The 15,973-nt window shown below is 42.2% G+C and overlaps 1 protein-coding gene across 1 annotated transcript; it reads left to right on the top strand.

Moving 5' to 3' along the window:
* The first annotated feature begins 804 nt into the window (after positions 1 to 804).
* LOC113295898 lies at positions 805 to 1,778 on the top strand. The gene is made up of 2 exons (XM_026544230.1): positions 805 to 879; positions 1,287 to 1,778. Exons 1-2 carry the CDS (start codon positions 805 to 807, stop codon positions 1,776 to 1,778), a joined length of 567 nt encoding a protein of 188 aa, XP_026400015.1.
* Positions 1,779 to 15,973: the final 14,195 nt, after the last annotated feature.

Here is a 15,973-nt window from a genome sequence, read left to right on the forward strand (position 1 = left end):
GTCTGGCGGTTTACAGCGCGCGGCGTGCAATACGCCTGTTACAGGAAAGTGTCATAAGAGTGAGGCGGTTAGTAAATACAAGAAGTAATGGTGAAACGTTTCCTTCATTATGGAAACATCAATTCCAGGCGTTACCCGTTACCGCTTTCTTCCATTACTCAACTGCTTCTATTTCTTACGAGGCTAGGGTACGTATCGTTGCGACTTGTATATATAGGTCTCACCTATTTCCATCAAAGACAGGTTTTGGTCAGGAGAACAATACACATCCAGAATTCACCTGGTATCTTTCCATTCAGCTGGCCAGTTCAACTTTCAGATACAAGTCGCAAAACACCCACACTTACAGAATCAACTATTCTAGCCTCAACACTTTCTTCGCTTCCCTCCCTAAGACCAACCCTTCTCCTTCACTTTGTAACCGAAGCAAGCCGGAACGACCATTTCTTGGTTTAGGCCAGGATTGTACAGATTGATCTCTCGAATCAAAAGTACTCCCGTGCAGTACATTGTTTTGGGTTTAGATTTGTTTCTCACCCGCACTCACACAAAATTACCAAAATCAGCAGAAACGGTTTTCACCCACAAACAATTGGCGACCACAGTGGGAGATTGATCTCTCGGTTACAATATCAATTTCCAATTCTCGATTTCATTCTTCAACCCAGATTATAAGATATGTGAAAGCAAACGATCCGCTCGGGGATCAATGGCTCAGTCACCAAATGACTCAGTTACCAGTTATCACATGACAAGGAGTGACTGGGGACTTCTCGCGGTCAGGACGACGTCGCCCATAAAACTATGGCGGACATGCCTATGGATAGGGTTTGCACCAACAACAGAAGAGCAAAACAGAAACAAGAAACACAGATATACGTATCTGGAATATGTTCGCCTGCTTTATTGCTACCACTCCGCCGCTAGCACCAAGACATGGAAACAAAGCCAATAATACGAGCGCTAACAGCTCGCGTCCTATACGGCAGCGCCATGGGACATTCCTTAGCCGGCCAGGCGGCTTCATCCCCCTTTCCATAGCCATCCAGAGCACCGTCTGATAATTCCATGGTGAATGTTCATACAGTAGAAATGTTCATGATTTTATGAAAATCTGAGTTTCGTTCGTTTTTGTAGGTTTCGCAGAGACGAACGATTTTTGAGGGGTTAACTCTTGCATTACTATCACTACTGTTAGTGGAATCGTAAAAAAGGTAAGAGTTAAGAATTACCATTTTGTAGATGGATTTACTTGCATGTTGGTAATTTTTTGCTCCTGGTTCCAGAAAATGTCAACTCCCAACAACATCGATTACGATTATAGCTATTCCTCTTCTTCCTTCATCTCCTTTGACGAGGATTCCAAAGCCTCTGTATATAAATCGAAAGCTAAGATAACTCATGATGAGGGAGCAAAGCATAGCATACCCTTGAATGATCGGAGAGTCACTTATGCTGAACTTATGAAGACAAAGGCTGAAGATGATGAAGCAGAGAATCTTCAGCACATAAAGGATCGAATTCGGCGTCGAATACAAGCGTCTAAGGAGAGACGTCAATTCCTTGATAGGGTACCCTCTGACTCTGATGCTGATGCTTCTGAAGAAGAAACTGCGTGGGTGTTTACAAAGCGTAAGATCAAGCCTGACCGATATGAAAGAGAGTTCCGGAAGACTATGAAGCAAATTGAAGATGAATCTGAAGCAGAAGAGGACTCGGACTCAGACGATCTTGATACCCATCCAGACTTTATCGACGATGCGGATTCCGACAAATAGGAAGACAGTGATGACAAATCTGATAACTCGGATGTAAAGAATGACAGTGATGACGAATCCGATAATTCGGATGAGTCTGACGAGTAGCTTTACTTCCATCCTGTTTTCCTTCTTAAACATTTGAATATTCTTTAGCCTTCGTAGTAGACATCTTATTTGGAGGACTTCGTATTAATAATTTTCCTTTCAAACGAGATACTCTTTATTAATGTTGGCTCTTCTTGATTGAAAATACGCCGATCCCATCGTGATTTTCCCTTTGCTTGCTCTAAGGCAAATCACAGATGACATGTAACACACAGGGGCCGTGTAAATTTCTGACCATGCTCAGCTTTGGTCAGTCCCCAGTGTATTATTTTACTCTGCATCTCCGGTATTGACCTTGTTCGAGACTTAGGGTTTCAGTAAAACTCGCAACTGAATTGACTACCTGCAGAAGATAAGAGCCCGCTGTATTTTGTATATATATTAAAGATTTAGGGTTTAATACTTGCGCAGATATTTCTTCTATTCCTGAGTTAGTTTCATCGCAGAAGAAACTTTGATTGTCATTCCTTCCATCACTATGTCCAGCGATAGTACTTCTTCTCGAAATGAACTCCAGTCGAAGCATGAAGTAGAAGCGTCCATCTCAGTAAGTTTCACATCTTTTTCGTCTCTGTTTGATCGAGGTTATTGACCATAAGAAAAAGATTTGTTTGTATTTGTTGCAAGATAACCAGAAGGATCATTCTTCTCATAATTCGAGGCCCAAACGGACCGTTAGAGCTCCTTCGCGGTACAGGTCGGCTCATGCTGAGACTGGATCATCTATAAGTAATCATATAGCTTTCGAGGCTTTATCACGTTCAACTTTGATAAAATTAAACACTTCCTCATTTCGTCACATGCGAATGTTCGTGTCGTCATCGATGCTATAAGGAGAAGGAGTGGAAAGTCCGTGACCGTGGTTGAGGTTGAAGACAACAGCAACCGAGTTGGTGAAGACTCTGCAGAATCCGTGGAGGTTGAAGACAGATTCCATGCTCGTGAATATCCAACAGCTGGACTCTTGTTTGAAGCTCCTTTGATCAATACTTTCCCGGACAATGAAGTAGTCGGTGGATTCGTCATTCCCAAGTGTCATACGCCCCTTTACACCAAAATATGGAAAAGATACGGGTATATTGCTACGACCGAAGTGTGGAAAGGTTTTCTACCAACCCTCCTGACTACAATTGCATGGTTGCTACCGATTATTGAGGAGATGGACCAGATGCGCCTGCGAGATGTCAAGAATCAGGAATTGCACAGGTGGGATGAGATGATTTCGAACTACGAGACTTTGCGGTTTAATGTATGATGGCTTCGTCGTCGGCTCGAGATAATCAAGATTCATAAGGCGGCGGAGGCTGCTGATGCGATTTCTCTAACCACTGCTTTACTGGAGGAGGAGAAGATGCTCACTTTGGAGTCGGCCAGGGTTGAGAAGGCGGTATAGGAGTTGAAGACGAAAACCAAGAGTTTTCATAAGAAACTTGACAGGGTTGCTTACAGAGATTACCCATTGTTGGACGTTTTGCTCTGAGTGAGCATTTATAATTGTTATTTTTTTTAATAAGTTTAAGATTCTGGTTAGGTGGAATAATTGATCATGATATGAAGGAATTTTGCTCATTTATGAAACGTTTAATGAACCAAGGAGCGTTGTGCACGCTCTTTGGAGGAATGAAAATTACATTTTTTAAAATGCTTGAAATGATGAAGGGTAATTGTTTTTTATGGATCAGGCGTAATAAGCTTTGAGATATTTTCCGTTGATTATATTTCCTTCCACTCCTCCATCAACAGCTAAGATCTTGTAATATCCACTGGATACTGCCTTGATGACTACATATGGTCCCTCCCATTTCGGAGAGAACTTGTGAACGGACATGTCTTGTTGAATGTGCTTTGATGTCTTTAATACCAGGTCTCCTACTTGAAATGTTCGAGGTCTTACCATTTTTTGTAGGCTTTGGAGATCCTTTGTTTGTAGGCTTCTACGTATTTTTCCACCTTAGCCCTCCTTGACTCGAGTATATCTAGCTCAATGATTCTTGATTTGGATACTTCGGCTTCATGCCATTGTACTCCGCTGGATGTTGCAATCCTTGCTGAAGGGATTTCGATCTCTGCTAGAAGTATGGCGTCGGCTCCGTAGACGAGGGAATATGGTGAAGTCCCGATTGAGCTCCTTGGCGCGGTTCGATAAGCCCATATAACCATAGGCAACTGTTCATGCCACGTTCGAGGATTGTCATGAATTGTCCGACTGAGAATTCAGATCAAAGTTTTGTTGGTGCTCTCTACTTGTCAGTTTCCCTGGGGATAATACGGTGTGGAGAAGACTTGTTTGATGTCGTATTCCTCGAGGAGTTCGGTCACGTGCTTGTTTGCGAAAGGAGTTCCATTATCAGTATCAATGTGCTTAGGAACTCCAAATTTGCATATTATGTGCTTTTTGATGAAGGCTGCAATCGTGACTCCGGTGGTGCTTCGAAGAGGAATAGCTTCGACCCATTTAGTGAAATACTTAGTTGCGGTGATGATGTATTCATGCTGCTTTGAATACACTGGATTGATCTTTCCGATGATATCTAGTCCCCAGCTATAGAAAGGCCATGGACTATTCACATAATTCAATGGGAGACAAGGAGTGTGGATGAGAGTACCATGGATTTGGCATTGGTGACACCTCTGAACGTGTGCAGCTGCATCGTCTTCCATGTTCGTCCAATAATATTTCTCATGAACTTGAAGAAATAATTTTCTCTTTCCTTGATGTTCTCCATCGTGCATTTCTTTCAGAATTGTCGGGATTTCATGCTCAGCCAAGCATCTCAGTAAGTTTCCACCAAAACTTTTGCGGTATAAGATTCCGTCAAGAAAGACAAATCTCTTAGCTCTCTGAATGAGTTTGACTGCTTGCTTCTTTTCCAGCGGTAGTTCATTGTCCCGGAGGTATTTGGTGTAAGGTTTCCTCCAGTCCCCAGTGTGATGGACTGCCAAAACCTCTAAGTGATGAGGAGGTGTCTGGCAATTGGGACAAGACCCTTGTAAGGTTCTTGACTGAGTCTCCATGGAAGGCCAGTAGTATCCCACCCTTTGAAGCTTTCTGTAAATTGTTACCACTAGCGTTTGCCCGCAGATTTCTTCATGTATGCGCTTAAGTTGTTCTTCTGTTTCGTCGTTTCCAAGGAACTGTAATAGGGATCTATCAGGGTTGCGAATAATACAGCGCCCCGTGAAGCAAGAAATAATTCTTTAATTCTTTGAGGCTGACTTTGCCTTATGAAATCGAGCTGCTCAATTCATGAATGATGGGCGCTCGCCAATCATCTGCTGGAATGTCTTCTACTTGAGTGAGCCAGGTGGACGACACGGTATGCCTCTGTACGGTGATTTTTTTCTCTGCCCCTTCGAATTGCATCTTAGAAGCGAGAGTTTCCAGGCAGTCGGCATGCATGTTGTTAGTTCGTTCAGTATGGACGACCGTGGCATCGACAAAATGGGTTAATAGCCGCTGAGCTTCGGTTATGAATGAAGCGGGCGTGATTTATTTGAGAGATTATGTTCCATTCATTTGATTGACCAGTAATTTTGAATCTCCTCTTATTTCAAGGTGTGTTGCTCCTGCTTGCTTGGCCAGGGACAACCCTAATAAGAAAGCTTCATATTCTGCTGAATTGTTGGTGAAGTGGAAATCCAACTTGAACGAATGTGAGAAAACTTCACCAGATGGAGACACCAGCACTATGCCTTCTCCCCCGGTGTCATTGCTAGGGGTGGCGGATCCATCAAAGTATAGAAGCCATGTTTCTTCTTTGATAACTAAGATATATGGGAACTCATCGGGTACATCTTCATGTAACGTTGCCGTATCTTCTCCTGGAAAAGCAGCGAGCAAGTCTGCAACTGCCTGACATTTGATTGCTTTAGGTGGCGTGCAAGCTATGTCAAATTCTGACATATGGAGTAACCACTTCGCTGGTCTTCCTATCAAGGATGGCTTTGATAGTAAGAATTTTATAGGATCAACTTTGGAGACGAGTACGACCCTGTTAGATATCAAATAGTGTCTTAACTTTTGGATCGCATGCACTAATGCTAGACATGCTCTTTCAGCCTTTAGGTATCGGAGTTGAGCATCTCTCATTGTGCGGCTGAAGTAGTAGATCGGTCGTTCGATGCCTTCGTCGTATTCCTGAGCAAGGAGCGCTCCAATAGCAATATCACTGGAAGCTGTGAAAAGTATCATGGGTCGTCCCTGTACTGGAGACTTCATGACAGCAGGAGACAATAGTATCTGCTGTATTTTCTGGAAGGCTTCTTGTTGAACAACCGTCCAGGTAAAACTTGCTCCTTTCTTCAGTAGAGGGGTGAACGAAGTAATGAGTTGAGCCAATCCAGGAATGAAGCGTCGAATATAATTCACCTTGCGCATAAAATATTTGTAGTTCCTTCATAGTGCGTGGAGGAGGCATGGTGGTGATAGATTTCGTCTTGTCTGGATCGACTTTGATTCCTTCAGCTGTGACCAGGAATCCTAGAAACTTTCCAGAGGAAACACCAAAAGCGCACTTCAGAGGATTCATCTTTAATTTGTATTCTCTGCATCTCTCGAACACTTGTCTTAAAACCTCGAGGTGAGATTCTCGAGTCTTCGATTTCACCACCACATCATCAACATAGTCTTCCACTTGTTTGTGCATCATGTCGTGGAATATGGCAGTCATAGCTCGTTGACAATTGGCACCTGCATTCTTTAATCCAAAGTGCATCACAGTGTAGTGGAAATTCCCAATGGGAGTACGAAATGCAGTCTTGTTGGCATCGTGCTCATACATCTTGATTTGGTTGTATCCACTGTAACCATCCATGAACGAGAACATATCTTGGCCACTAGTTACGTCGACGAGCATATCAATGTTGGGTAGAGGAAAATCATCCTTCGCACAACATTTATTCAGGTTCATGAAATCGACACAACATCTGATTTGACCATTTTTCTTCTTGATAGGAACAACATTTGCTAGCCACGTTGGATGTTGAATAGGCTTGATGAATCCCGCTACTAGTAGTTTCTGGATCTCGACTTTGATTTGCTCCTCGACTTCGTGTCTAAATTTCCTAGGCGGTTGTTTGACAGCTTTAGAGCCCGGAGTGATGTGCAGATGATGAGTAACCAATTTGTCAACTAGACAAGGCATTTCTTGGTACGTCCAGGCGAAGACGTCTTGATATTCTTTCAATAAGTTTATCAGTTCTTCTCGCTCCTTTGGTGACAGTGATGAGCTAATTAGGATTGGCCTTGGATCATCCTCTATTCCGATATTGATTGTTTCGAGGTCGTCAGTAGTGGAGTCAGTATCGTCTTGCAGTTGTCGTGGAGCGTCTTGAACCTCTTATTCGAGTGATGATTCTCTTTGACATGGTTCTTCGGGGTGAGGAGACTTTTCATCGTTATCCCCTATTAATTGCTAATCTTTGCGTCTGCGGTAAATGGTTCTCCCTTCCGCATCATGACTGGTTATGAAGTTAGATCCAAGAGTTGAGACTTGACCTTTGCGGCGCTTAATCGGCGTAGCAGATGACTCAATCGAATTAACGCCTGAGGATGATGATTTATCCGTGACTTCTTCTTCAATGGACTTCCAGCCTGGGAGTGGAGTGCTGTGAATCTTGTTCGGAGGTTCAGAGATGTCCTTCTGAGACTCGAGGAATTCAGCATCATAAACTGGGGCGTAATGAGATGCTGAAGCCGCAATACGAACGATTTTGTTATTGAGCAGAGCTTTCATGCATTGATGGTATGTTGAAGGGACCACTTTATTGTCATGGAGCCATGTTCGTCCGAGTATCATGTGATAGTCAGGCTCTTGTTCGATCACGTGAAACTTGGTCTTTGATTGAATGGTCCCCACCTTCAAGTCTATGTATGCGTACCTGTATGTATGAATCTGACTTCCCTCAAGACCTGTCATCAATATAGGATGGCGAACAATCTTATTATGTGGGAACTTGGCCGCCTTGAGAGTCTTCATAGTGACGATATTTATAGAAGCGCCTGTGTCAACGAGAGATCTCTTGAATTCGGAGTCTTTGATAAGACCGGTTACGTACAGAGCTCGGTTATGTCCTTCATCTGCATGCGGTCTTCTTCCCCGAACGTGATGTTGTCGATTGAATATTCAGATACCATGGTGTAGATGGTGGATTTTCTATAAAAGGTAGAATTGTAAAACTATACTCCAAATTCGGAAACCGGATGAGTATTGAGACTCATGAAAGCATGAAATATCATGTCATAAATCTATGACTGAGAAGGATGTCTCTCAGAGTACGTGTAGATGTGTAGTCTCTCAGCTGAGGCCACGGCACATCTCATGAATACTGAGCAATTTCAGTAATTACTCCGGATCCGGCAATTGGATGAGTATCGAGACTCATGTCTTTGTGCATGAAAGCTCATGCCACCTCTGATGGAGAAAGTCTCTCAGAGAAGATGAAGATGTGCAGTCTCTCAGCTGAGGCCACGACACATCTCATACTGTGTAGAATCGAAAGATTGGGCGGCTCCTAGACAGCATGTCTGCTAGTATAGAGTGACAACGTCTTCGGGATGTAACCAGATTTTCCCCGACTATGCAAGAGGAATATGACGCTCCAGCAAGTTCATATTGCTCAACCCTCAGATAATTAATGCTCCTAGACAGGAAGCCCTTCTAGTACAGAGCCAACAATTAATTATCTTAAATCGTCTGAATATCCAACAATATTCTACGAGCCATCGTCTCAATATCCAGTAATATTCTACGAGTCGTCAATTAATCGCCTGAATATTCAGCAATATTCTATGATTCCTCGTTGTATTTCGTTACTTCAATATGTGGTTCTTCCCAGCAGGATTCCACAGGTTAGTAATAAATATTCAACGAAACAGGCATCTGGGAATCGAATAATCCCTGACAAAATGATGCAAGTGTAATTAGCAGATAATACACAGACCAGCATTCTGAATGCACGAACGAGCATTTTAAAAATACGAACGAACGAGGAACCTATGCAAAATAGGAAGGGAAAATAATAATAATAAAATATTAAACAAAAGCGCAAGGGGACTAGGCTCACCAGCCGGCCAGTCATGCCATGACTAGTCCTGCGCCCAATTTTATATTTTACCATATTTTTACTATTTTCACGATCTCATGAAAATCCTCTCGTTCGAGCAAATTTCCTTTATTTCAAAGAAATTATCTAAATCACATGATTTTATCAAAAAATAATAAAATTAGGGAAAGGTGTCGCGGGACCGAGCACCAGCCGGCCATGCTTGGCTGTGGCCGATCCCACACCTCACGTCTCCATTATTTTATTATTTCTCTCAAATTATGAAAATTCCTTGATTTTATGAATTTTCCCTAAAATTACCTAATTTCATGCATTTTCTCTAAAATCATGGAAAATATTAAAATATTAGGAAAACTTGCGGGACCGGGATCTAGCCGGCCGGCCATGCCCTAGCCGGTCCCACACACCCATTATTTTATTATTATTTGGTGTTTGGTTTCCTGATTTCAAGAAAACTCCCTGATTTCAACAAAATATCTTGGTTTTCAACAAATCCCTTTGATTTTATGAAAAATTATCTAAAATCATCAAAATTACATAAAATTGGGAAGAGTGCCTTGGGGCCCGCGCCCATTGGCCGGCCGGCCATGCCACGACCATTTCCGGTCCCACACTCCCATTCCCTATTTTATATTTTAATTTATGTCTCTCATCTCATGGAAGTTCCCTAATTTCGCCAAACTCTCCAGTTTCATGGAATTTCCCTTAAATCAGAGAAAAATACATAAAACTGGGAAAAGCATGTGGGACCGCGTGTCAGCCGGCCGGCCATGCCCTAGCCGTGGACAGTCCCACACCTTGTGATTCCTTGTTTATTTATTATTTTCATCATCTCATGTATTTTTTCCGGTTTCAGCAAAACCATGGATTTTGCATATTTTCTCCAAATGTTACTCAAACGTGCATCAGAAAATATCAAAATTCGCAGGACTGAAGCATGGACACTATGGTGACACGGGCACATCCCCTTGACCGACCAAGGGTGACCCTGAGGCTTGCAAACAGCTGGTCCCGCATGTTTTAATGATTTTAACCTAATTTTCTCAGTTGCTCATATTAGGTTCGAACTCTTTCCAAACAATTGGAAGTTCGCTCAAACGACCATCTACTGGTCCCACGACCATCAAGAGCCGGTCTCATGACCTCTTGGTCGGCCCCTCATATTTTCTACATCAGGTTTTATGATTTGTTGCTCACACGAGCATTATTTCCGTAAATGATTAAACCAGCATTTAATCATTCTTTCACCAAATGGTCCTCAAGAGACTTTGGTATTTTTTGCTCATTCGAGCATCTGGGCGTTATATGGTGAACCCATCATCCCATGTAGTCGGTCCCGTGTTGATTTGCAATAAATCATCATTTTGGTAAAATTAGGGTTTTGAATCCAGAGCTCTGCAGAAACGTGATTCCGTGCAGATTCGAACACTCTGATAATTTTATGTTGATTCCATGATTGATATTCATATTTATTTTGCTCGACCCAGCAGTCAGTAACTTAAATTAATATTTTATTTGGTCCAGCTACCAACAATTCATCAAAAGAACAATATTTGCTCGAACTAGCAATATTCGCTCGAACCGACAATATTTATTCAATTAGCAATATTCGCTCAGACTAGCAATATTTGCTCAAATCAAAGAATATTGGTTCAACTACCAATATTCAACAATTTAGCAACACAGTTTTGCTCGTCTTAGGTTATAATGATACATCGTCTCAGCAAACACATTAAATTCATGAGTTTCGAAACATTTACTAATCATGTTCAACTCAGCTCTGCATGGACTCATCATCCCATAAAGTCAGCAACTGACTCCACAATCACGAGATTTCAATCGTGTCACATGGGGGGATATTAACTAGGGTTTTGGTCTGGCGGTCTACGGCACATGTGTTCACCCACGACGAGAATGTGAGAAAGTCGTGCAATCAGTTGGAAGAGTCAGCAAAATAGTGGGTGGAAAGTTAACCAAGTCTCCGAACGATGAGTAATTGGTTTTAACACGATTTCCCCATTTCCCACTCTCTGATTCCAGCAACTGTCACACTTCATGGGATCATGGTGTTTTTAACTCCGGCATTATAAAATGTCTCTGAATCCTGATTGAAGGAAGGATGTTTTTCGAACAATCGAATAACATTCGCCAAAACGAGCAATTTCTCATCAAAGTTCATACAGACAATCTTTCGTCTACACGAACTCACAGAAATTACTATCAATTGAGCAAAATTGAATCATTCAGAGCATTTTCACGCTGAATTCAAAACACACCTACAATCTCAGATCACCATTGATCTCACGCATTTCTCATCTTCCCTCCTACAGATCAACCCATCCTCTCTTGGGGCAAAACGATTTTCTGGTTTTTACGGAATTGAGGAGACAACCGTGCGGAGGAGACTCCTTGAAACGAGCGAAATGTTCAACCTCACACAGATGCACTGCAAGAAGGGAGTGCTTTAAGTTCGAGAGATCAATCTGTAGTACCCCGGACTAAACCAAGACAATGGCCGTTCCAGAGTAAATTCGGTCACAAGAGAGGATGGGTCGATCTGTTGGAGGGAAGCTGACAAATGTGTGGAATCGATGGTAATCAAAGATTGTAGGTTTGTTGTGTATTCTAAATAAGATAAGTTCTGAATGATTGAATCTCTATTGAGAGTAATTGCTCATATGATGAGTTGTTAATCTCTTTTTGTCTGTTTGACGTGAGATTCCACTTGTTTTCAATCATGATTCAGAGACTTATTTATATTGCTGGAATTGTAGGCACCATGATCCCGTGAAGTGTGACAGTTCATGGAATCAAGGAGTGGGGAAATGAAAATCGTGTTTGAAACCAGTTGCTCATCGTGCGGAGACTTGGTCGATTTTCCATCCACTACTTTGTTAACTCCTTCAACTGACTGCACGACTTTCTCACATTCCATCGTGTGTATGAACACACGTGTCGTAGACCGCCAGACCAAAACCCTAGTTAATATCCCCCCATGTGACACGATTAACGTCTTGTGGTTAATTAGTCAGTTGTTGACTTCATGACTTTATGGGACGATGAGTCCATGTATTTTCTGAGTTGAACATGATCTTGCAAAATGTCCTGAGACTCATGAATTTAACGTGCCTGTTGAGACAAAAGTATGATTCTTAAGTAAACGTTGATAGTTAAGGTGAGCAAGTATTTCTCATTCAATGAATTGTTGAATATTGATAGTTGAACCAATATTCCTTGGTTTGAGCAAATATTGCTCATCTGAGCAAATGTTGCTCATTTGATGAATTATGGTAGCGTGACCAAGATAAAATATTAATTTAAAATACTGGTAATTGAACCGAGCATAATTAATAAAATACTGATCATGAGATCTTCGTAAAGTTATTGGTGTTTGAATATGGAATTATGATCCTTGGACTCAGAAACCCTAATTCGATCAATTGATGACCAATTGATGGTTTATTTGAAAATTAACCATGGAATGTAGGAGGGACCGGCTACATGGGATCATGTATCGGACATGTAACGCCCATATGCTCGAGTGAGCAAATACCAAGGTCTCTTGAAGAGTTGGTGATTTGTTGATGAAAGAATGATTAAATGTTGGTTTAATCATTTATTAGAAAAATGCTCGTCTGATCCTTAGGTGATAAAACCTAATTAATTATGAAGAGATGAGGGACCATCCAAGGGGTCATGAAACCAGCCCGGGATGGTCACGGGATCGAATGACGATCGCTCTATGAAAATTCCAAAATTATTTGAAAGATTTTGGACCTAATACGTGCAATTGCGCAAATTAGGTCAATTCATGAAAATATGTGGGACCGGATCCGTGCGAGCCAAAGAGCCAACCTTGGTCGGTCAAGGTAACATGCTCACATATCGTCAAAACGTCCGTATCTCAGTCCTGAGAATTTTGGTATTTTCTGGCGTGCGTTTGAGCAACCATTTGAGAAAATATGACAAAATCAGGGTTTTGCTGAAACTGAGGAAACTTCATGAGATGAAGGAAAATAATTATAAAATGAAGGAATGATGAAGCGTGGGACCGTTGAGGCCAAGGCATGGCCGGCCGGTCAGTGACCACGGTCCCATGGTGCCTTTCCTATTTTTATATTATTTTTCATGATTTTATGAAAATATCATGAAATCAAGGAGTTTGTTGAAATTAAGGAGTTTCCTTGAAGTGAAGGAGTTTCCATGGGATCAAGGACACAAATAATATTAAAATAATAAAATAAGGGCATGTGGGACCGGCTTTGAGCATGGTCGGCCGGCTGGGGCCCGGTCCCGTGCGTTTCCCTAATTTTATGTAATTTTTGTGTATTATTTCCATGATTTGAAGAAATTTTCATAATTTGAGAGAAATACCATGAAATCAAGGAATTTTATGGGATTAAGGAAACTTAAAATAATAATAATAAAATAAAGGGACGTGTGGGACCGGCTAGGGCCCGGTCCCACGAGTTTTCCTAATTTTATATCATATTTTTCATGAAAATACCATGAGATTAAGGAGTTTTCATGAGATTAGGAAAATATTAATAAAATAATAAGGAACCATGAGGTGTGGGCCGGCCGGGATCAAGGCATGGCCGGTTCGCCAATAAACACGACCCCACGGCATTTTTACCAATTTTATATTATTTCCTTGGTGCGAAGGAAACACTATGAAACTGAGGAGTTTCCTCAAAACGAAGTATATTTGTTCAAATGAAAGGATTTTCATAAGATCAACGAAAATAACAAAAATATGATAAAATATAAAACTGGCGTGGGACTGGCCACGACACGGCCGGCCGGCTAGTGGGCCCAGTCCCCCAGCGCCTTGGTCAATATTTTATTATTTATTTTTTCTTTCCTATTTTGCATAGGTTCATCGTTTCGTCGTATTTTGAAATACTCGTTCGTGCGTTCAGGTGATTGTTAGTGCATCATCTTCGAATACACTTGCACCTTTTGAGTCGAGGCTTACTCGAAGGCAACTCAGACGCCCATATGTTGAATATTTATTACAAACCGATGAAATTCTGCTGCGAAGAACCATAGATTGAAGTAACGAAATATTACGAAAATATTTGAATATTTTCAAAAATTCAGTGGATGAATCCAAGAATTTAGGAATAATTAATTGATGGCTTTACACTAGTACAATCGTCTAGGAACATTAATTATTCTGAGCGACATGAGCTAGTTGAAGCGTCATATCCTTTATATAGTCAGGGAAAACTGTTGTTTGTATCCTGAAGACGTTATTGCTCTATACTAGCAGGCAAGCTGTCTAGGAGCCGTCCAATCTCGTGATTCTATATAGAAGTAATTACTGAAGTGTTCAGTATTCATGAGATATGTTGTTGCCTAGCCGAGAGACTACATATCCGCATGTACTCTGAGAGACAATATTCTCAGTCAGAGGTTCGATGAGAGACCCGTGTCTTGATACTCGCGTCTGATTGCTGGATCAGAAGTTCGTATAATTATGGGTTTACGATTTTAGCCTTTGTTGAAAATCCACCATCTACAAGAAGAAGCATATTATTTCCCATAAGGAGAAAAACACGACTTTCCAACCAACACTATTTGTGCCGTCTTCCCATATGTCATATCGTATCAAGTCGTTTTTCGAAGTCAAGGGTTAATGAGCCCTCACTGGAGTTTTCTCCAGGAGACGTTTCTCTCCAGAAGTCGCTCCGCTTCAATGTTCTCCAGCAGCGGCTCCGCTTCAACGCTCGCTCCAGCAGCCGCTCCGCTTCAGCGTTTTTCCCATAAACTGCTCCAGGATCCGAAGTCGAATCCTCAGCGTTTTGCTTCATACGATTCAACGCCTCCTTCCTGCCAAGGATCGTGCCGTAGCCGCAACTTCTTCCTGCCAAAGATCATGTCGTAGCCGCCACACTCCTTCCTTCCATAGTTCGTTCCCGTGGCCACCACGCTCCACCCTGTCAAGGATCGTGATCACAACCAGCCAAGGTTCGTAGCTGTGGCCACTTTTTGATCCATCTCTCCAAAGCTCGTGGTCGTGGACAGTTTACTCGCTTACGCATCCAGCCGATCCCGTTGCTTCCATGGACGCCCATGCAATTCCTCCAACCTATTTTGTTTCCATGACAATGTAGTCTCTTCGGATCACATGTGCTGCCAAGAACTTCTGCTGCTCATTTGTTGATACCAGCCAGAGCTTCACCATAACAATAACCTCTACAAAGAAACATGTGAACCACACTTGGGGACCGAGGCTCTACACGGGATCCTTTCACTGTCAAAGCTCAGAAGACATGACCAATCGAAAACCACAGCCACGACAAGGTCATCTACTCTTCAAGGACTTAACATAAGAATATCATCACCTATGTCTACAAGGCGCCTGCAACACTTTACGAGGCCGCGACGGATCCCAAACCTGCTCATAGGAAACAACTTCAGAAGCTAAAAAGTGCGACTAGGGACTGCTCATCGCAGTCCATCCCGACGACCATCAAAGGCTCATGAGATAACTCCAGATACGCGGCTGAAATATTTTCTCGAAGAAACAGAGGGAGCCACGATAAACAACATAACTCTCTCATTTCTACCTCTTTGCTACCCAAAATATTTCGTCCATGTGATATTCTGAGCATCCCAGCGTCACATCCAGAAGAGTACAATGAGCTTGTATCAAATACCGTAGACGTGGATTCAAGGCGATGCGATGAAAGTAGGCTACACATGGGGACTACCAGCATGTGACGCTTTCACTGCCCTCAACCAGGTTATTTCCTATTTCGACATCATCACTTTCGAAGTCCTACCGCAAGAATTTCTCAACACGAATGCGTACACGCGCATCAAAAACCCCAAAAGTACGCCAAAGAGATACATTCACATATCCGGCCACACCATCGGATCTAACAGAAGTATAACTGGTCACTGCTCACTGCATCCCATTCCATACAATAGTCCAAGGTTCAGAAGATGGTTCAAAGGATTTCGTTTGGAACGAAGTCCTTGAGGACTTGATAGCAGCACATCGGCAACGTAACATCTCTCAACTCATCTACTTC

The sequence above is a fragment of the Papaver somniferum genome, chromosome 7, assembly GCF_003573695.1.
Source record: "Papaver somniferum cultivar HN1 chromosome 7, ASM357369v1, whole genome shotgun sequence".
Taxonomy (NCBI): domain Eukaryota; kingdom Viridiplantae; phylum Streptophyta; class Magnoliopsida; order Ranunculales; family Papaveraceae; genus Papaver; species Papaver somniferum.